The sequence below is a fragment of the Sylvia atricapilla genome, chromosome 26 (assembly GCF_009819655.1).
Source record: "Sylvia atricapilla isolate bSylAtr1 chromosome 26, bSylAtr1.pri, whole genome shotgun sequence".
Lineage (NCBI taxonomy): Eukaryota > Metazoa > Chordata > Aves > Passeriformes > Sylviidae > Sylvia > Sylvia atricapilla.
Genome location: NC_089165.1, coordinates 4,990,959 through 5,013,375, shown reverse-complemented (window position 1 = coordinate 5,013,375; position 22,417 = coordinate 4,990,959). Strand labels below are relative to the sequence as shown.

The following is a 22,417-nucleotide window of genomic DNA, read 5'->3' as shown; positions in this document are numbered from 1 at the left end:
TGCTGATGTGGGAACTCAGATTCAGAGTGTGATCCTAACATTAAAAAAATGCCAGAAACAAACAAAAAAACCAACTTCTTTTACTTGTCCACATAATACAATATGTGGGCTATATGGAAAATTAAGGGAGAAATAAACACTCCCTTTGCTTTTCTGGGAGTAGGGACCATAGGTCAGTCTGTGAATTGTGACTGTCTTTTGAACAAAGTTCTAGTGCTCTAAATATTTTCTCAAATTAACACTCCTCTATTCAGTTAAATATGTGTAATAAAATACTGCACTGTTATAGAAATCTAACTAGAATAAGTAAGCTCTGATGAGGATGAACCAAAATGAAATTACATATATGTGTGTGTGTATATATGTATATATATATATATATGTATGTATATATATTTCAGGCTTTTTGGTAGAGCAGAAATAAGATAATAAGATTTTCTTGTTTCTTAGTATGCTCTATTTTTTATTAGGGCTTTGGCAGACACGAGACAGATGGGAAAGCTCAGCAAAGACCAGTTTGCACTTGCCATGTATCTCATTCAGCAGAAGGTCAGCAAAGGGATTGATCCTCCTCAAGTGTTACCTCCAGATATGATCCCTCCCACAGACAGGAACACACCCATCCAGGTAAGTCGGCGATTTGTTGTAGATAACACTGAACGTATGTGCTTTAAAAGTAATGGCCTTTGGGTATGAATTTTGTATGGGTTTTTTTTAATATTATGACAAAGAACCGCCAATATTTTTTCTTATCTCCTCTTACAAAATTCTTTTAACATTTGAAAAAAATAACTAATTTTTTAACAACCAAGACAGTAAGTAAAGAAAAATGCAGTAAAATATTCCATGAACCAAGGAGTTATAATGCTGGAAAAAATCTAACATAAAAAATAATTCTTTTTCAGTTGAGTGAGGGAACTTGTAACAGCAAATATTAAAAGCTGTTTGAGAATACTGTCCCTGACTGTGATCAGCACCAAAATCCTCCTGTGGAAACATAAAATTTTTAAATGGCTAAATGAGGAGTGATGACTTCCTAGTTTCTGGGATTCATCCTTTGTAGCATGGCAGGCCACAGCCCTGTGTCCATCACTGCGAATATCACTTGACTGGAGCATCTGATCCTTTGCTGACCCTGCTTTGTTCCTTTCCTCAACAGCATATCAGTGCATTTCTGAAACTGAATTGAAGAAATACTTCTGTCATGTCACTACATTCACCTTTTATATAAATTGTATTGTGTTTTTCCTTACTTTTATTTGCTTTCTCCAATCAAAAGCTTTGGAACTCTAAATATATTTTAATTATTGCTGTTGCTATGATCCTCCTAAGGTTTTTCCTATATCCTTTTCCTATAGACTCTGTCAGGTTATTTGACCCCTGTAGGAACTGAGATCTCAGCACTAACAGAAATGCGGCGTGTGAGTAATTGCACTGTCCAAAGAATGCACATTTCTAATGCATGCTTTTTGTAACTTCAAAGGAGTTTTTATTTCTACACCTTTACCTGTCTCTGCTCTTGAGTTCTGGGCCAGTTGCTGTTGGCATGGTGATAATGTCCCAGCAATGTGAAGTGCCCAGCACTGGCTGCCAACCTGGTGATGTTCCTTCCCTTCAACAACTGGACATGTATTGATCTGGCAGGAAGTTCCTGGGACAGGCAGCTCAGTGCTGTTGAAGTTATTCCTGGACTAGTTCTCTGCAGCTGTGAGCAGTAAATACATCTTGGTGTGAGGGCTTTAAGTTTCCTGCTATTTTCAGTTAATTGCCTTTTTTTTTTTCTGTGTAGTATGTGTTTAGCTGAACATAAGATAAAATAAACTGTATGCTACTGTGAGCTTATTTAAGCAACTCTTACCCTAACCAGTGCAGCAGCTCATTTTAACTTATTTTGTAGTCATATTGGGTGACACTTGGCTGTGATCCTGTCCAACATTCATTAGAGATCTCCCAGCAAATCCGTATCTGTTCTGTATAAAAGCGATTTTTGATTTGCTACCTTGAAGATTTAGCCTGTATTGTTGTTGTTATTTGTGATTACTAAATGGCGTATTACCAAAAAAATGATCCCCCAAAAGTGAGGACTTAATTCAATTATTTGAACTGTATATTCACCATTGTTTCTACAAAAATGTCACATCTTACTCTGCTGGTCTTGGCTTGTCGATTAGGTTCTTGTTTGTTTTTTAGTATTTAATAAAGCCAAGCTTTCTGTGGTTATCACAGCAGTCTCAAATTGAGTGAAGCAAGCAAACTCTGCATTGTTCTTTCTAGAATGTTACATAAAAATTGTAGGTCTCCTGTTTTGTCATACTAGCAGTAAGTTCAGTGATGCAGTTTTTGCTCAGTTGCGGTGGTTTTTTTTTCAAAGAGCAATCCTTTTTATTATAACAAGCAGTTTTGTACCTAATGCTGACATCCTTCCTTAACTTTGGATAGTGATTGTCTTATCTAGAAGGCAGGGGATGCCCTCTGTATCTTCTCTGATCTGCACTTGAATGAATGTAGAAACAACCTACAGGGCATGGGATATAATTGCAGAAATTGCCATTAATTTGTGGCAGGGCTCTAGAGGACTGCAGTTACAATCTGATTTCATTAAGTCCCCTGTAAACTTTACTATTGACTACAGCAAAGCTGAGTTTCAGGTTTTGAATTTTAATTCTACCATAGTCTGCAATTTCCTTGTTGACATTGTGCCTATCCTTTCATTGTTATGTGTTCCAACTGTCCTGTCTGTTAAACAGGCACATTAGAAATTCTCTTGTCTCAGGAGTAGAATTGTGTGGCATGTTCCTTGCTTGTTACAGAATAATTTGATGTCTCTCATAGAATTTTGCCAATGCAAATAATGAGGATTTTGTATCCCGTGTCTGTCCTCAGCCTTTGTTAAAGGAAGAGCTTCTGTTACAACTTGACATTTTAACAGATTGTTTCATTCTTAACAGGACAGTGCAAGTTCTGTTGGATCAGGCGAATTTACAGGTGTGAAGGAACTGGATGATATTAGTCAAGAAATTGCACAGCTGCAGAGGTAATAGTTGTGGACTGTTAACAAAATCTTGGTGCAGAATAACAAAATAAGTCTATACTACTGGTGTGTCAGTTACTTTTATTTTCTTTTAGTCATTTTGCCATTATTTGTTGCTGTAATTGGTGATGAATTTCATAATGATACCCTACACGTCTCTCAGGTGACTTCAGAAGATTGATGATGGGCACAGATGGTATTTTTCAAAGAATAATTGATACATATGCACCTTTTCTCCTTTAAAAAATACATGAGAACATGGGCTGGCATTTTTGTCTGCGTGGTGTTTTCAGAATAGTATTTAGTTGATTTTTGCATGTGTGCTGTATTATTTAACTAGTCACAAATACGTGTTCTTGTTTGTCTGACAGAGAAAAATATTCTCTGGAGCAGGACATTAGGGAAAAGGAAGAATCAATCAGACAGAAAACCAATGAAGTTCAGGTAAAAACTGTTTTTTTCATCAGTAGTTTTCATGTTAATCTAAGTAATATATGACAATTCAGCATTTTTTTCTCTTGTTCTATCATTTTTTGGCATTCTTTCTTTTTTTGAGATTTCCCTCTAACTGGCAGAAAAAAATTCATTTTACTGTTCTCCCTCAGAAGTATTTTCATCTGATGCTGGCTAATGTAAGCATAGTATAAGTGAACAGTTTGAAATGTCTTTTTTGTTAGTGTTTAACACTGTAATTTAGGAAATCATTGTTTGGAGAGTATTGGTTTTGATAATTAGGATAACTCAGTACCGTGTGCTCTGTGTCACAATCCCTTTTCCTTCTTGTGAGCAGTGATTTATTTCCTGATGTCTTACACAAGTTCCTGCAGAAACAAAACAGGTCAATGCAGAGTGTATAATGTAGAAAATACTCTGAATTTTGTTAAATTCTTTGTCTGTGGCTGATCTTTCCTTAAGATGACAGCTAAATGTGAGTTACAAGTTGTGGAATTCTCTTCAGGAACTGCAAAATGATTTAGATAGGGAAACAAGTAACTTGCAAGAGCTGGAGGCTCAAAAACAAGATGCGCAAGACCGCCTGGATGAGATGGACCAGCAGAAAGCAAAACTGAAAGATATGCTGAATGATGTAAGGCAGAAATGCCAGGAAGAAACACAGGTGGTAAGTATGTGAATTCTGGACCCGCTCAAGAGTAATATGTCTTCTGTTGAGGGAAATTCTATTTATTTAATGAATAAACTTTCCCCTTGTCCCCTTATCCCCTTGTCCCCTTATCCCCTTGTCTCCTTTCCCCTTGTCCCCTTCCCTTTCCCTCCTTCCTACCATAAACAGCGATTTCCACACAAATACAGAGGTCCAAGAAAGGATTTTGCTCTCCTTAATACCTTTCATAATAGTCATAAATGAAAGATTGAACCTGATGATCTCCAGGGGTTCCTTTCTACAGGAATTGTTGTTCATTTATTGAACAACAACATTTAATTTGTTCATTTGTTGAAACATTTATTCATCCTAGTAGGGCAGTTGAAAATCACTAGTCCTAACCCAGGCAGTGCATGGCAGTGGTGCTGGTTTTGATCACTCTGAATGTCATCAGGATTGAGTTTTCAGGTGGATGCAATTGCTAGTGGAAATAGGATGTTATCTTAAGGTAGAAACTTACTGTGTAAGGAAGTCACATAAGAAAGTGTATAAGGAAGCTTATAAGCAACTGTGTAATTTTATCTCTTAAAAGAGATAAAAATCAACCTTCAACTACTTGATAAATTTGAATGGAACCGAGTTCTGAAGGTGAACATCTAGGAAACAGCTTTTGATTGCCTTTATAAGTAGTGGGGTATTTCTCTGATGTAAAATAGTATTTCTTGGTTTTATTGAATGTACTTTTATCAAGGATTTTGTGTAACAGTGGAAGCAGCATGCATTTCTTCATATTAAGTTCTAAATATTTTCCTTAGTAGTTGATAGGTTGCTTTACCACCTTCTGTTACTTCTTGTATATTTAATAAGTCTCATTCATTCCAAATTTCACTCTGATTTTTCTACTGTGTTGTTTCAGATTTCATCATTAAAAATGCAGATTCAGTCTCAGGAATCAGATTTAAAGTTACAGGAAGATGATCTTAATAGAGCAAAAGCAGAGCTGAATCGCCTCCAGCAGGAAGAGACTCAGCTAGAGCAGAGTATCCAGGCTGGAAAAGTGCAGCTTGAAACAATAATCAAATCTTTAAAATCAACCCAGGAAGAAATAAACCAGGTATTCACTGTACTTTATACGATTTTTTGCTTCTTGAAATGCTGAGTTGAAAAATGCTTTTTCAGAGGAGGAAAAAGTCCTGGTTTGTGAAATAAGCCTTTTTGACTGGTATTTAGTAGGTTAATTCCTGGTTTGAGTCAGGAAGCATTCAATTCTGGTGGGAATAAAATGCAACTGTCAGGCACCAGTGTTTAGGGAGACTATAAGAATGACAGTGTTGTTGAATGTGTAGCATGCTAAAGCATTTTTCCTTCTCAGGCAAGGAATAAACTCTCTCAGCTGCAAGAGAGCCATCAGGAAGTGAATAAGAGCATTGAAGAATACAATGAAGCTCTCAATGGGATTCATGGTGGGAGTCTGACAAATTTAGCAGACATGAGTGAAGGCCTTGGGCAGACAGAAAGAAGCAATTATGGACCTATGGTAAAAAAAATACTGTAGTTTCGTTCATTTTACACTAATTAATCTTCTGACTTGCGCCTAATCTGAAGTATTGTTTAGTTGGTATTTGGCACATGGTCTTGTGGATTTGTAACCTGTCACATGTTGAGTCTCAGGACAGAGGTGGGGCTTTATTTCCGGCTCAGGTGTTTTGGTTTTTCTGAATGTTGTCCAGTTTACCAAGGTGAAATCTTGTCTCGCTGTAAATTTCCCTTTGTCGTGTATTTCCTTCTTATTTCCAAAAGAAGCTCTACAAATTTCTGCTCTACAGTGAGCTATATTTATTATCTCTCATGGTCCCTTTCCAAAAGGGTCATTCTCTTTCACTTAAATAATTCCAGCACCATCTTTTTCATTTATTATGTTTTTTATTTAATCAGCATTTTTTCCCAAATTATAAAATCTTTCAAGTTCTTCAGCATTTTTTGTTAATGTTTATTTGGGTATTAAATAATCCTCTAAATCACTAGAACTTTCTTTTGTTTTCCCTCATTATGAAAACGTTTACCCTTGTATGCACAGCATTTGCTATGGGTTTAGTATGAAGATAAATATATAATGTGTAAATATTTACCAGATGTTGCTGTCTTTATGCATTACTTTACACTTGCTCTGTAAAAGCAAACTGCTCAAAAGAAGAACAGTGTAGATAAAAAAGGACAGTACTTTGAGAAACAGGTACTTAAAGGTCTTAAAAAGGTCACTAAACTTTAGCGCTTAGTTTCTGTGCTTGCATGGCTTGCATAAATATATTTAATTTCCAGTGAAAACTTACAGATATTTCACTTACTTGCAAAACCTAGGAGCCACTTACTGGCAGAAAACACCAGTCTGTGTTCATAGCAAGTTTTTTAAACCATTGTGTCACTTTCCTGTTTCTCAATTCTTCTTTCTCCTTCCTTCTCTCCCCACCTCCCTCCCCCTGTTCTGAGAAGTATTAATTAGGATGTTTTCATTGCATCTTGTAAAGGAAGGGAAGAAATCCAGTCTCTTTCTGGTGTTGGGGACAGTGTCAGTGGGTAGTTGCTGATATTCCTTACACTGGGATGGAATGACTCTCATTGTCCCTGGAATTCTGCCGTTCGGGTGCTGTATGCACTTGGGGCTTCATCACAGACCTCCAAACCAGACCCAAGCCAGGGATATTATGCAAATGAATGTTACAAAGAGGTTTCATAACTTCAATTTGCTCCTTGTTCATGCAGGGTATTTTCTGCAACTTGACAAACGTAGATTTGGCCTCTGCTGAGAAACCTCTTGTCATGAAAATGTTGGGGTGACTTCCTGCATGAAGTGGCTTATCACGGGAAATGAGTATTTGGAGCTTTAAGCTCAAAGATGAGTTAACAAGAAGCAATCTAGTGTCTGACTACTCAGTAGTAATTATTTGTAGTCCACAGATTATTTATGTATCCTTTCCTTCTAAATCAGTGTCTTACCTCACGCAGAGCTGTAATAGTGGAGAGAAAGTTTTTGATACTGTGATGTTTGGGGTTGGTTTGCTTTTGTTATTTAAGTATTTGATAGTTGAATATATTAATATGGGCAACACTTTAACATTTAATTGCTATATGTACTGTTATCTTTTGGCACTCTTGTGTAGCCTTGGAGTACGCATTTCCTTCTGCTGTGTAATTACTTCTTAGAAGTCACATATTCAGAAAGTTCTTTAGGAAGTAATTTTAAAGACTGTTAAACAGGAACCAAGATAGCGTGCATTTTCTGCTAAATGGGTAACTGGGCATTTTCATCATGACAAGCTGCTGTGATGCTTCTCATCTTAATTTTTAGGATGATCCATTTAAGAATAAAGCCTTGATGTTTACCAATAATATGCAAGAATTGCATACAGACCCATTCCAGTCAGAAGATCCTTTCAAATCTGACCCGTTTAAAGGAGCAGACCCCTTCAAAGGCAGTAAGTGACGAGTGCTTATCTAAGACCTTGAAGACCAATTGTTGAATAAGTTATATTTTAACAAACTTTTGTCATCTTGTTAAACAGTAGGTAAAAGAAATTGTTTTTCTCTTCTGCATAGGTGACCCATTCCAGCATGATCCTTTTGCAGAACAACCACCTGCTCCAGCAGGTAATAGCCCTTTTTAATGACAGGACAGGTGTGGTATAAACAATTTGTAGCCAAACACGACGGAAACATTAAGATTTCCCTGGCTTCAGATTTTTGGTTTGCATGTGGGAACATAGAAACCTGACAGGGTGTGCATTCGGACTCAGTACGTTGAATGAGAAGCGTGTAACGCTTTAATAAATCTGAAAGCTTCATATAAACATAGTAAATACCCTCTCTGGAAGTCTATCAGATTTACCAAAACACTGTGTGTTTGTGTAATAAAAATTATATCAATGAGTGTGAGGTCAAATATAGAATGTTCTTTATAGATGCACTAGTACTACATTCTGTTTACGTTTTCATGCTCCTTCTAGATCCCTTTGGAGGAGATCCGTTTAAGGAAAGTGACCCGTTTCGTAGTTCTGCCCCTGAGGATTTCTTCAAGAAACAGGTGAAGAATGACCCATTTACCTCTGATCCATTCACAAAAACCCCCACTTTACCGTCAAAGGTCAGTAATTTTTTAATCTACACTTAATAGATTTCTTTACTATTGGCAGGCTTATTGTCTGAAAGCTAAAAGGAGTGAAATAATACGAAACACTTTTTTCCTAACTGATGAAATATTATTGATTATATTCTTAAAATGTAAGTATGGATTGTTAAGGCAATCAGGAGTGTTCTCTCTGGTTCCATGATAATGAGGTACACATTCACCATGAAGGTGCTGCTAGGTGCATATTTTTTCTCTCTGTTGGGAATTTCAAACCAGCAGCACCCACTTCATTCCCACCATTCCCTCCATTCCAAAGATTTGTGCAGTCACATAGTGAATGAGATGGAGGAATTGCTCTAGCTAAAGGATTCCTGAGTCCTCAGCAGACACTGGATCCAGCACAGTGGAAGGACTACACAGAGCACGCTTGTTAGAGCCATCGCCGCAGTTCTAAACTGTTCTGATGTACATGTGTGTGCTTGTTTGGGGGGAGTATGAATTTTTTGGGGTTTGTTTTTATTAGTATTTTCCTCACTCTGATGTAATTCATTGAGTGTTGCTACTCAAGATCAGTTTCAGTTGGTGGGAAGTTAGTTCATCTTGCAGTATAGGATTGTACTTAAATAAAAGCCAGCTTGTCAGATGGAAGAGTAACTGTAAAAACCATGAGAGATTTTGATAGGCATGATGAGGTACGTGCACAGTCCAGCAGAAGAATAATTATGTATATCTGTTCTTCTTTAGCCTGACCCTTTTGAAAGCACTGATCCTTTTACATCTTCCAGTATCTCTTCAAAAGGTCCAGGTAAGAGGTAAACATTTTCACATGAAGGTGTATTAGAAGGTATCTTTTTATGAAGGAAGAATCAAATATAAAAGTTGAGAATAAAGAGTCTTGTGAACCATTGGCAACAAGCATCATGGTCTTGTTACAGTTCATGAAGACTGTCTTTGTGGCACTATATATGTCACTTTTTTCTTGCATTTCCCCTCCAAACAACTAGTAGAAAACCTATTGTTTTGTGGAATTCTCTTTAAACATCTCACGATGGGTCAAAATGCAGGTGTGTTTTAATGACCTGCCTAGTTTTGTGCTTCATTGGCACCATCAGGCATTCCTTGTAATTCTTAAGTATTATTCAAAATAATGGGTTTTTCCTGCATATCTGTTCCAGATCCATTTGGAACATTGGATCCATTTGGAAGTGGTGCTTTCAGTGGTGGTGAGGGATTTGCAGACTTCAGTCAGATGTCAAAGGTAAAGGTTAAAAGGAAAGCAACTGTGCTTTTAAAAATGTATGTACAGACACTTCTTTAAAGAGTATGGTATGATTATAACTTTTCAGCGAACAATCTGGTTTTATTCATTTTTTTCCCAATCAGCCTCACTAGGAACATAGCAAAGAATTTTCCAATCATGTCAGATATGGCAACGCCTTACTAAGGCTGGTAGATTCAGTAGGGATAAATAAACTTTTCACAAATATTTTCAAATACCAGATCAGGGAAAGAAATTAGTTCTAACTTGTAGGAAGAGTTAGTTGTTGTGGATATTAATATAGTTCAGTGTCCAGTCTTTGTCTAATCCTGGAATTTGTGTCTTGGTTACTTTGTAGTAAGTATCCTAACTTGTTTCTAAACTTATCTTAAAATCATTTAGGTTGGATGAGGCCTCTAAGATTGAGTGCAACTATTAATGAAACACTACACTACTAAATGTATGCAAACTAACATTACTCTGCTCTTAACAGTCATACAGACTCTCCCATGCTTTAAATGTGCAACTTCTGTTCATTTTAAATAGAAGATGAAGAAGATGATTCAGGACACATATAAAAAAATGGATCATAGTCTGCTGTTACTTTCCTGAGGGGTATTTTATAATTTACAGTTAACATCAGTGCCCAACTCCTTACGTTAGTTCTACAGTAATGCTTGAATACAGTAAAGTAAATTTAAAAAAGAAAATAGATTATAATTTTACTTTGACTAATTACATTTCTTGGTGGGGTTTTTTTTCTCCCCTAACTATGACTATTTTGGGGAGGGTTTTAGCTGTCCGCTAGATGGCAACAGCCTTTACCGATAGACATAGCTGGCTTGAGGTAGAAATTTTAGCCAAGATTTGACTGCAGTTTTCACCTTTGCTCACAAAATTCCTCTTCCTTCATTTTGCAATGATAAATTTTCCTGCTTGGCATAATACTTGTGCACTTCTGAATCAATCCTTTAAAAAAACCTTAATCAGTCCTTTAGAAAAGCCATCTGAATATAGGAGTATTTAAACATGTGGTTTTGGACATTCCTTAAGGTTTTGCTAAAAAGTCAAATACCTGTGTGTAACTTCAGAAAAGCTTGGAATAAAGTTATGTCTTCTGCAGTGGGCTGTGTTTTTCCAGGTTCTGTTTATCAGTGAAGGTCAGGCTGTGGTATGACTGTTCATTGCCAAATAGTAAAAAGTAGAGTTATACTTCCTTTTATTTTCTAATCATCTTTCTTGCTAGGACTAAAAGTTCTAGAAGTACTTAAATGATTAAGAGCATAAGGTGTTTTGAATGTTAGTGGAATCTTAGCCCCTCTGTCATTTGGCATTAGCCTCCTACACCACTGACAATTCTGTACATCTGCCCTCACCTTTTGAAGTTAATGCTTTTGCTTGACTTTACCTGTAGCTTCATGAAAAAGCAGGTATTCTACAGTGTGCTTACATCTCTTTTCTTTTTCCTCGCGTAGTCAGTAGCTTCAGACCCCTTTGCCTCCTCTTTTGGAGGGGCAGGATTTGCAGATGACCCTTTCAAAAGCAAATCAGACACACCAGCATTACCACCGAAGAAAAATGTCCCTCCACGACCCAAGCCACCCAGTGGTAAGGAGGTTTTCTTCTTTTAAAAGCTACTTCTTTCAATTTACCAGTGTATTCCTGGATATAACAACAAGTTGACAGTCTACTATCTATCTTATATTTCAACCATGGAGGAAGATACAAAGTTATCAGTAAATTTACAAAATTATCAGTAAACCAGACTGAAACTTTTCAAACTGCAAAACAGATGATGAGAGAGTGCTGTGACAGATCTGTAAAACCACATATGGCAGGAGAAAACAGGGGGAAAACCCCTGTATTTTCTAAGTAGGCAATACGTAAGATTAGACTGGTGGCATCTTTAAAATAAAGAGGTTTGTTATTACATGGTGATCTAAATTTAGGATTTATTTGTATGTTTGACAGATAATATGGTGAATGCAAAAAAGTTTAAATGGTCTTTAAAAAGTCTAGATAACTCTTAGAAGAAGGAGAGGCAATGGGAAGTCCCAAAAACCAAAATACTGGCTCTAGTTCCTTTGTAGCTGAGTGGCAAGGCAGTCTGACTGTGGCTGCATCTTTATCTTGTTTTGATGTTCTTCCTGAGGCGTCTTCCACTAGATACTAACAAGAACAGGCTGTATGGTTAGACAGACCTGTCCTGGTCTGTCTGTTCCAGGTAGGATCATTCTTGCATTTGCACATTACTGCATGAATTAAACAGAAAACACTTTCTGAATATATATTGCTTTGTTCCTGCTTCAAGTCCATTATTTATGGAAATCTGGGAGATATATAAATCTCATTAATTGAAAATAAGATCTCTCTTAGTGGAGCTTTAATTTCTGGTCCCACCTGGAGTTATTTTCAAGATACTCAGCTACCAGTGAAGCTGTTTAAAGAACTGAAGCCATGTAGTTTCAAGTCTCCTTTTAACAACAGTGGCAGAGTTCAGTTGATATTAAGAGGGAACTTTAAGGCTCAAAAAACCAACAAAAGCTGGATTCTGCTTATGAATAGGCACAGAATTTTGCACTAAACACATTGATCATCATGTAGTATCTTTATATATCCACAGACAGTGGATATATAAAGATAGAAAGCATAGTATGAAGAGAACAGATCCATGATTAATGTCTCCTGCAGTGTGTGGATTCTCTGCCTTTATGCTGGTACATTTTGGAGCAGAGCATGCAGCCTGTTTGGGGCAGGCATTGTTGATCTGACTGGTTTTGCAAACCAGTTATTCTAGAATGGACTCCTTGGATAATGTGACAAGCGCTTAGCTACTACCAAGGTATCCTTAAAGTCATTACCTGTCCCATACATTGATCCAAGATATGAAAGACACTGTTTCACGCAGTAGACTTACAAGCGCAGCAGCATTAGTTTGTTCCTGTTGCTGTGATTTTATTGTTAAAGAGATGATTGTGTACCCTAAAACCTTCAAAGCAACAAATAAGAGGGTTTTTGTAGGTGAGTATTGATGCAAACTTGCCAGGAAATGCTCTAGGATTGTGGAAAAGCCCCTGAAGCAGTTTGTTCCAAGCTTGCTTTATGTACTTTCTACTACTGAGGTACTAAAGAGCTTTCAGTAGTTAAAAAAAAACCCCACATAGTATGTCATGTTGACAAATATCAATCACTAGGACAGACATGAATAAAAGGAGAAATAAAAAAGCTGAAGCTAATCTTATTTTACACTGTGAATAATGTTATTTTTCTTTATTTGGTTTTCAAGGAAAGAATGCAAGTGGCCATCTTTGAAAAAATGTCTATGTACAATATTTTAGTGATAACAGGGCCTATATGAAGTTGGATGATTCAAATAAGTGCTAAATATACCCATGTAATCTCTTACATGTGGTTTATTTCTATTCCTTGTTAGAAACATGATTACTCTTAGCAAATGCAGTGTAACAGTAGCAGCAAAGGTGAGTACTGACATGAGGGATTTTGGATTTCTGTGCCCTCATTCTCTCTTTTGTACATATTGAGGAATTTGGTGAATATTCACCTTTATTAATATGTTTTTAATTTAGACATGTGCACTCACCCTTTAATCAGTTGGTTAAAAATGGTTTAAGTGTGTCTCTTCCCTCCTTTTAGGGAGATACAATATTTGTGAGGTTCCGCTGCTCTACCAAAAGCAAATGTTGTTATGATAAAATAGACTAAGGAGGAAACAACAGGGTTTTTTTAAAGCAAATGAGCCTTGTGTGCTTATGCAGTTCTACTCCTCCCTTCCTTCCACAGCTAAGGCAATCTTCAGTGGTTACTTAAAGCATGAGAAATAATATAGTAATATAGTGTGATTGTAGCAAGAGATAAAGGCATAAAATGTGTGTTAGAATGGGCTCAGCAAACAAACAACAGACAAGAAACTTCCGTTGTTTCTTACCTTGCTTATTGGGCTGTTTATTAAAAAACAAGTAAGTGATACAGATCTTGCTGAAGGTTGAATAAATGCTAGTTGTTACCAGAGAAACCTGTAATTTGCCTTTCTGTTCCATGCTCTCATACTCTTTTTAGTAAAACTGTTCTTTCTGTTGGGGTCGGGGGGAGGGTTTAATACTGAAAAACACTTCTGTGGTTTGGTTGCATTTTGATAGGCAGGTGTAAAAAGCTCTAAAAGAAAACTTACTTGTTCTCAAACATCTGCAGTCAAGTAGAAAATAGAAATACTTTTGCAGAGCATTGGAAACTGTCTAATTTCCCAGGCAGTTGGTAGTGGAAACTAAACAGGATCCTCCAGGGATTGTTCCTGATTATCCCTGATGTGATGCTTTTCTGTATGCGAAGCTTTTGCATGTGACATGCAAACATTGTCTGATAATCCACTGAGGGATTGCACAATATCCTGGACCAAAGTGTGCCGCAGTTCTCACCTTGCCCATGAGTCTCTGTTTTGTCCGGATGAATGAGGAGCTCAGCATCAAGTCTCATTCCTTCATGAAAACAGAGGCGGCGCAGACCCATGGAGTTGAGCACAGGATCAGGGAAGCACTTAAAATCATGGCATGTCCAGAGTTGGAAAGGACCCATAAGGGTCATAGAGTCATACTGCTGGCCCTGCATGGGGACAGCCCAACAATCTCACCCTCTGGTTGAAAGCATTGTCTAAACACTCCTTGAGCTCTGACAGCCTTTAGTCTGTGACCTCTGCCTTGGTGAGCCTGGTCAGTGCCACACCACTCTCTGGGGGAAGAACCTTTTCCTGAGATCCATCCTAACCTCTGACACAGCTCCAGCCCTTCCTGGGCTCCTGTCCCTGTCCCAGAGCAGAGCTCAGCCCCTGCCCCTCCGCCTCCCCTCGGGAGGAGCTGCAGCCCCCGAGGAGCCTCCCCGTGGTCTCCTCTGCTCCAGCTGAATGAGCCAAGTGCCCTCAGCAGCTCCTCAAACCCTTCTCCTCAAGACCCTTCCCCTCAAGACACTTGCCCATCGCTGTGTCTGTCCTTTGGACACTCTCCAGCAGCTTTAGTTCCTTTGGATCTTGTGGTGCTCAGAGTGCCCCCAGCATTCAAGGTGTGGCCACCACAGTGCAGAGCAGAGCGGGAGGATTCCCTCCCTTGGCCAACTGGTGATGCTGGGCCTGGTGCCTTCCAGCATGTGGTGACACTTTGGGCTGCCAAGGCACACTGGTGACTTAAATCCAACTTGCCGCCGACCAAGGACCCCAGGATGCTTTCCACATGGCTGGTCCATAACCTCTCATTCCCCAGTCTGTCAATGCATCCAGGGCTGCCCTGGCACAGGGGCAGGATCTGGCACTTGTCATGTTAAGTTGGAGATTGCCCAGCCCTTTCCTTTGTTGAGATCTGTCTGCAGCACATCTCTGCCTTTGAGAGAGTCAACAGCTCCTCCCAACTGCATGTCATCACCAAACTTACTTAGTCTGCCTTCCAGTCCCACATCCAAGTCCTTCATGAGGAAGTTGTAGAGCACTGGTCCTGAAATGAAGCCTTTTGGGCATGACAGCAAAAGGCCTTTTCCTACCTGGAAAGACCTCTAAAAGAAGTTTGTGGTTCACGGGAGCTGCTGTCATGTCCAGGCTCTGGACACAGTCATTGCACAGCGTATAGAGGAACTTCTCTGCTGCTGCCAGGGTTGTCAGCTGCAGGATTGCAGTGGGTCATCAGATCTGGTCCTACACATCCTCACCTGTTTGCTGGCTGCTTGTAAAGTGAAAATGGGTTGGTTGTTTTGGTTGGTTGGTTTGTTTATAGTTCATGTTTGGGTTTTTTCACAGCTGGAACATTGAGGAGCAGCTGTGATATGAGTGTATTAGCAGGTAGTTCAGTTCACAGCTCTCTCTAATTGGTATTATCAGGGTTAGGCAAGCCCTTATTGTGTTGCAAGAATTAGGCACCCTTCAGATCCATATCTTTCCCTTCTTGAATACTAAGATTAAGAGAGAGTACGGCAATCATGAGATTATTTAATTAGAGTTATATCTTGGGTAGAATCTCAGCCTTATGCTTGTTTTGTTCATAGTAATTAATTTTCCTTCTTATCTGTTCTTGACTAGTCTGTCAAGATCTTTCAGATGTTTCAAAGTCCCAGAGTCCTAATCTGATCCTTGCTTGGTCCAAGACAAATCTCATGTTTGTTTTTATTATTGAGTATTTTTTTCAGTATAACTGTTTAGAGGTTAAGTGCAGAATCTTTAAAGAGAATTGGAGGAGGGTTAATAGCTCAGTGAATGCCAGTAGAGAATAGCAAGGTGAAGGTGTTCCAGAAGCAGCAAACCTAGATGCTGGGGTACCTCAAAGCTCCAACTTACTGTTTCACAAAAAGAATTGAAGAGTCACTATCTGTGTTCCATACATGGTTTAAGATCTGTGTTCCATACATGGTTTAAGATTCTCTTAAGGCTGAGGAAGATCAGCCAAGAAAAAGTCCTTTAGCTCTTCTGACAAGACTGTTCTAATGAAAATCCCTAAGAAAAGTGTGTGCATGTTCTTTTTCTTCAGGAAGGTATTCATCTCCATGAAGTTCCTAATGGACATTAGATTTCATAGGGCTCCCCTAGGACTTGGCTGGAGTAAGTTGATATTCACCAGGTGCTACTGGAGAACTTGCAGGATTCTTTGGAGAAGAGTGGAGCGTTTTGTAAGTTTATTGATGTTTTCTCTTGAATAATGCTGAAAAAGCACTGAAGAAGTGCCAGTGCTTTGTGTAACAAGCTGGGATAAACAAAAAGCAAGTAATAGTGAAGTATCTCAACATTCTTAAACAAAGATGCCCTGTGACAAGGATCCACATTCCGCTGCACACTATTTTCTCAAACTCCCCTAAAACATTGCTGAGTTTTGTAGATTTATAACTACATTTTATTTTCTGGCAGAGAACTGCCTGTGGTGTTCAGCACTACCTGACTTCTGGTTGCTTTATGTTTCTTATGCACGTTCTCAGGATTTATGACACTTCTGTGTAATTAAGGATAAGAAAATCTGAAAGAACTGGTAGACTGAAACCTGTCAGTTAAAATGGCTCTGGTAGGTTCTCACAGATTAAAAATTATGTTTTCTGCTGTGAGCTGCAGATTGAAATCAGTCAGAGTTTGCCGCTAACTAGTTTCTAGGTAAAAGTTGTTGATTACAGAACGAGAGAAACAGATTTTTTTTTTCTTCTTCTTTTTTTTTTTTAAAGTACAGGAAGTTGCTGTGTGGGTGTCAGTGATTGGGTTATAAGTAAAATGCTTTAGTGCTTTGATCGTGGGACCTAGTGCTTATGCCCCACCCTTACCACATCCTTTCAGTGCAGCCCCATGCATTCCACATTGTGGTTATAACAGCGCTGTTAACCAGTGAGATTAACCACTACTGACAAGCATCTGACACATTACTCTCTATACTCTGGACTCCTTGTCAGGCCCTCAGGTTCCTGAAGGAAGCTGCTGTATATCCAGGGAGGACGAGCAACACTTGACCCCTCCTATTACAGCAGGTTGTGCCCTGCCTTACTGATGCTGTACATTAAGGATGTGGAGAAGAAGACAAAGGCATTGAACACTGTGGTGCTGTATCTGCCTTTTGTGTGCCCTTTCAGACACAAGAGTTCCTTCCCAATCAAGTTAGCACCACAATAGGAGTTTGGCTTCCAAGGGCACAAGGCACACCAAGTTGTAGGATACAATCAGTTCCAAATGGTGCCTTGCATTTTCTTGGGTTTTACCACTGAGTATTCCTGTAGACCTCCTTAGGGGATGGCAGAGGAAACTCAAGCACCCAAGCGCCAGAGAGATAGTTGAGTGCCTTTAAGGCTGCTGGTGCATTCAGTGACCCATGCTCACTCAGTGAATTACTGCATGGTACTAAAATGACAAGATATAGTCAGTGCCACCAGGTACTAGTTGGCATCGTTGGAGCAAGTCCAGACAAAGCACCAAGATAATCAGAGGGATGGAGTAGTTCTGCTATGAGGAAGAGCTAAAATAATTGTTCAACCTGGACAAGAAAATCTTTGGGGTGATGTGACTGTGGCACTCCAGTACCTGAATGGAGCCCAGAAGAAAGATGGAAAGAGAATATTTACAAGAGTATGGAGTGACAGGACAAGGGGAAATGGCATCACACTCACAGAGAATAGGGTGAGATGGGATGTTGGGAAGAAATTATTCTCTGTGAGGGTAGTGAGGCCCTGACACAGAGAAGCTGTGGCTGCCTGATTCTTGGAAGGCCAGATTGGATGGGGCTTGAAACACCTGGGAGAGTGGAAGGTGTCCCTCCTTATGGCAGAGGTGCCACTGGATTAGCTTTAAGATCCTTCCCACTCAGACCATTCTGGGGTTCTGTGATATCAGTGGAAGAGCGTTCACCACAGAGCAGTAAGAAAGCTTCAGCCTTTTCTAAATTTTTGTTGCTTGCATATAGTGGTTTTCATCTTTTTAACTTTGAAAGAAAGAAGAACACAGGACGAAAGTACACTTTTCAGTTTCAGTGTGCTGCTTTCTTGCAATGGTTATTTAATATATGCAATTATTTTAGCACTACCATTTTTTAGCTTGTGTAAATGTTATAATTTATGTTATGTTATTGTATAGTAGTGAATAATAGAGGTAGTGAATATTATATTAATAGTGAAGTTCTTAAATGCTAATGCCCTTCAAAAATTAAGTTTTTCTTAAGGGTGCAAATATGTAAATAGCAGAAAAATATTCCAAGTTACATTCCAAGTGTAACTTGGAATGCATAGAATCATAGAATCTCAGACTGATATGTGTTGGAAGGGTCAATAAAGGCCATCCAGTTCTAACCACCCTGCCTTGGGCAGGAAGACCTTCCTCTATACCAGGTTGTTCCAATCCCAGTCCAAACTTGCCTTGAACAGTTCCGGGGTTGAGGAGTCCACAACCACTGAGTAAATTTAAAGGAATAACATATTGGATTCATCCTATATAAGAAATAAATTAGTGGAGTTACTTAGCTGCTGTTTGAAATACAGGTTATTAAAATAAATTCCATTGGGAAATTACTGTTCCAGAGTGCACATGAGGAGTTTGTCAATTAACATCACCTTTGTTTTGTGATCCATTTATTTTTTGTAGTTCTGGTTTTGATGGCAACTGAATATTGGCATTTCAGAAGTTAGTGGTTAACACCTCTGTGTTAACTTTTTTTGAGTTAAGGGCTTCAGTTTTGTTCTCACAGTGTTTTTATTACTTGTTACGGTTTTGAAAGGTTAAAATAATGGAAAAATATAGGGGACAGTAGCCTGCCTTTGGTTAGGAAGCATGACCCTGATCTCTCATAGAGGCCTGGTTCTGTGGAGCTCCAGACCTCAGTGTGAACACAAGGGTTTGCACAGTGTTTGAATGACTAGAAATTATTATACAATAATAGTAATGATGTTACTGATAATAAATTTAATCAATCAAGGTGTTAAGGCTCAGTGCTTCACCAAATCACTAATTGCAAGACTGCTAGATGTATTTTGCTGTCCTACCAAAAAAACCAGAAAAGGCTGATTCAAGCAAGATCTGACTGATCAACTCCTGTTTTTTCATCTTGCCAGTTTGCTGATAAACCATATCTGGATCTCTTAGTAGCTTAAAAAAATGAAAAGGGGTCGGGATTTAAGACCTTAACAGGACTTCAGGATCTTAATATTGTGTTTATTGAACCAATCTGAAAACTTACAGCTGCGGTCAATGTTGTAATCCATCATCTACAGAAATACTAATTCTCTAATTAGGGGTGGCCATCCTTTGCCTTTTCTTAGAAGTGTGGTAGCAGAGGGTTGTTGTCAGCTCCAGAGAAGCTAGGAGTGCAAGAACAAATTACTAGCAGAGCATTTTTTTTGTTCAGTTCGTGTGGTGCAGGGGGTTTGCAAGGGAAATTACGGATAGATTTGCCCCCCAGGTGCTCACAATTACGGAGGAATCCTGAAAGTGTGTTCTGATGGCACTTTGACCTCGAAGCTTAAGTGAATAGATACCCAGATAATAATGTGTATGCAGACACGTTCCAGGTTTCCCTGGACCAGGATTGTCCAACTGTAAGTTCTAGATTCACTCTTTTGGATTGTCTTTTGGACCCTGGGACCATTTCAGAAGCCTCTTGCTCCTTCTTTGTGTAACCAGCAGCTGGCCCAGCTCAGGGCAGTGCAAGTGATGTTTGTGCAGCTTCTGCTGCTCCCTTCCTTTGTGTTTGATGCTTCCTCCTCCTTCATGTCAACGATAAATATAGTTCTTTTTTGTATGTGTCACTTCTCTAATTTAAGGCATTTTATGGTTTGACTGTTTTTGCCATTTTGCACTTATTTTTCATCTTTAAGCCAGCCCAAGAGCACTGACAGTGCACATTGACCTCATGTTGACACTTTCCAGTGAGGTAAAGAAAGCTTAGATCTTTGCTACTTTTTGAGTTGGACATATAAGTGGATTTTAGTTGTTTGTTTGCCTAAGATGTGTCTTCAGTGTCTCAAGTAGATCAAAATTAAGACTTCACAGTTTGTTCAGTATCTTGTTTATAAATGCAGGCCAAAGTCTGAATGTTTTGTCTTGTGCATTTGCTGAGTTCAGTTCTTGAAAGAAAATGATGTCTTGTGAATACTTAGTGTTTAAACACATCAAGTTTTTGTGGATTTTTTTTTTTACTTGCACCATGTGCAATGTCCCCATGTAGAGAATTGCTCTATGTATTTAGTCAGATAAGTTTTAAAAGACGTCTTGTTAGGTATAATGGATGTAATAAGGAGTTAGGAACAAAATAAAGGATTGTGTTAATCAGAGAAAAAAAGTCATATAATTCCCTTAATTTAATTTAGATTTGACTCTAAATTATGTAGATATATTGAAGTTGTGGGGATCAATCATTCAGTCTGGAGCAGGATATATAAAGTTCTTTTCTTTACTCATTGTGAGATCATAGGAGTGTTGGGATGTTTATTTCAGCATGATACCACACACCTGTTTCCTAAGAACTTTTTCAGCACCAAGAGTTTATTCACAAGAACCATGGTGCCTGTTTACCTTTATTTTTTCCCCTTATCTGCAGCCGAGAGTGAGAAAATCAGCCTCAAAGTTGTGACTGACAGGAAAAGTTTTTTTATTTTTCATGTCTTCTAGAAGACTTGACAGTTGCATTACAACACAGGCATCCCTTGTTGTGTAGGATAAATGACTCATGGGTGGAGCACCTGCCTGGCCACAAGCTAAAAATTCCATTCACGCTTTGATTCTCTTGTTTATGCTGGCCTCTCAAACATATTTCAGTACTGATGGTTGAAAGAGGCTGTCCAAAAGCTATTTCAGAGCAGATTGTTGGGCTGTACGTGTAACGATTTCTCACCTTTCAAGAAGTTTGTAGATTGTCAGAATACTTCTCTTAAGCAAAAGTTTTCAGTGAACTCCAGGTGCAAACTTTGCAACTATTAAGCAAAAACAGTTCTGAGGGGGTTTTGCATGGGAATACTTTTCCCTTCTGTTACAAAAACACGTGATTTTTTGCAAAGAACATTATCATCAAGTAGTTGAGTTTGAAATACAGTGCAGTAATAGCCTGAGTGGAAGACAAAGGCCTCCAGTTATTCTGTAGAAAATTTAGCTTAATGTAACTAACTTTCAGGCAAAGTTTAAACTAGTAATCATTTTTCTGTGATTTTGTAAAGTTCAGTTTATGAAGGTTTTACTCTGCATCACTGGAGGATAATCTTAACAGGATGGTGAAAACATGCTGAGTAAATTGGGAATGAGATGTAAATTTGGCAAACTGCCTGGATGTGCTGGAAGGCACCTGAGGCTTCTTCTGCCATTTGAACAGTGGGAGAGATGGAAATCCTGGGATTATATGGTCCAGTATAATCACAGGTATGGACTTAACTCACCCTATCACTCCTTATCCTCTGCAGCACAACTCTGACTTCTTACAGGATATTTTTCAGTCTAGAAAGTTTCCTGGAAAGGAGCCCTTGTTTAGTGAAAGTTTGAAGTTGTGTCATTTCCACTCTGTCCTGTTTCCCATGAGCATGATCCATCCAGGCTTCAAAGGCAGGAAAAATGCTGCTTTGCATCATTCAGCAAGATCATCTTCTAAGCAGAAAGTCAGGCCCAGCATTGAAACATAGAATATTGAGACAGCTCTAAATATTTCACTTTGTTGTCAATATCTTGTAATTCAGTAAGACAAATTTTGTGTTTGCATCCTACCAGTGAGGTTATATTTGCTTTGAAATATAGATCTCAGCCCTCCAAACTCAAGTTTGCTGTGGGGTATGAAATTAGATAAACCTTTGTATGGGTGGAGTTCACTCTAAGTAACAGCACTTGCTGTGGTAAACCATTTTGTTCATCATCTCTTTTTGCTGAAGTGAGTCCTCTGTGTGGTTTGGGTGCACCACTTGGGTAACTGCTGAAACTGCTGTGGTTTCAGAATAGGACCTGTTTTGCTTTTTTCTGAACTTTTTTTTTCCCCTGAAACTATTAGCAGGAAAATCAAATAAGGGTTACAACTGTTTGTCTGCCATACCTCAGAATGATGAGCAGAGTAGTGTAAAAATACAACATTTTCCGGCAAATGGAAGATTAATGCAATCTCAGTCACGACTATATTTTGCAGTATTGCAGTTTTACCAATGTCTGTCAGAACAGCTGGTAACGTTTTACTGTGGCTTGGGTACATTTGCTTTATGTTGTAGAAATCCTGTTTGATACACTAAACATGGGACTACAAAAATCTTTGTGCAGTTAAGTGTACACTCATTACGATGGGAGACTACACTTGCTGTGAGTCAGCAAAGACATCAGAAAGATAATGATGGTGTTGTTATTGCTAATTTGTGTCTAATAAATGAGTAAATTTGAACATCTAACTGAACCAAACAAACTTCTGCCAGGCCTCAAAACCACTTTTGCAG

General features: G+C 38.6%; 1 protein-coding gene across 8 annotated transcripts in view; it reads left to right on the top strand.

The window, feature by feature from the left end:
* The window catches only part of EPS15L1 (epidermal growth factor receptor pathway substrate 15 like 1), a 46,396-nt gene that overhangs the window by 10,393 nt on the left and 13,586 nt on the right, over positions 1-22,417 (top strand). For 3 of the 8 annotated variants that reach the window (XM_066336259.1, XM_066336265.1, XM_066336263.1), the window contains 13 exons: positions 471-627; positions 1,359-1,421; positions 2,949-3,034; positions 3,403-3,475; positions 3,990-4,151; positions 5,050-5,247; positions 5,506-5,670; positions 7,480-7,606; positions 7,728-7,778; positions 8,135-8,271; positions 9,001-9,061; positions 9,432-9,514; positions 10,990-11,122. In XM_066336259.1, the coding sequence (XP_066192356.1) occupies positions 471-627; positions 1,359-1,421; positions 2,949-3,034; positions 3,403-3,475; positions 3,990-4,151; positions 5,050-5,247; positions 5,506-5,670; positions 7,480-7,606; positions 7,728-7,778; positions 8,135-8,271; positions 9,001-9,061; positions 9,432-9,514; positions 10,990-11,122 (1,496 nt within the window). Of the gene's footprint in view, positions 1-470; positions 628-1,358; positions 1,422-2,948; positions 3,035-3,402; positions 3,476-3,989; positions 4,152-5,049; positions 5,248-5,505; positions 5,671-7,479; positions 7,607-7,727; positions 7,779-8,134; positions 8,272-9,000; positions 9,062-9,431; positions 9,515-10,060; positions 10,637-10,989; positions 11,123-13,315; positions 13,548-22,417 lie in introns of those variants that run through there. The other 5 variants (XM_066336262.1, XM_066336260.1, XM_066336264.1 and 2 more) reach the window with 5 other exon arrangements.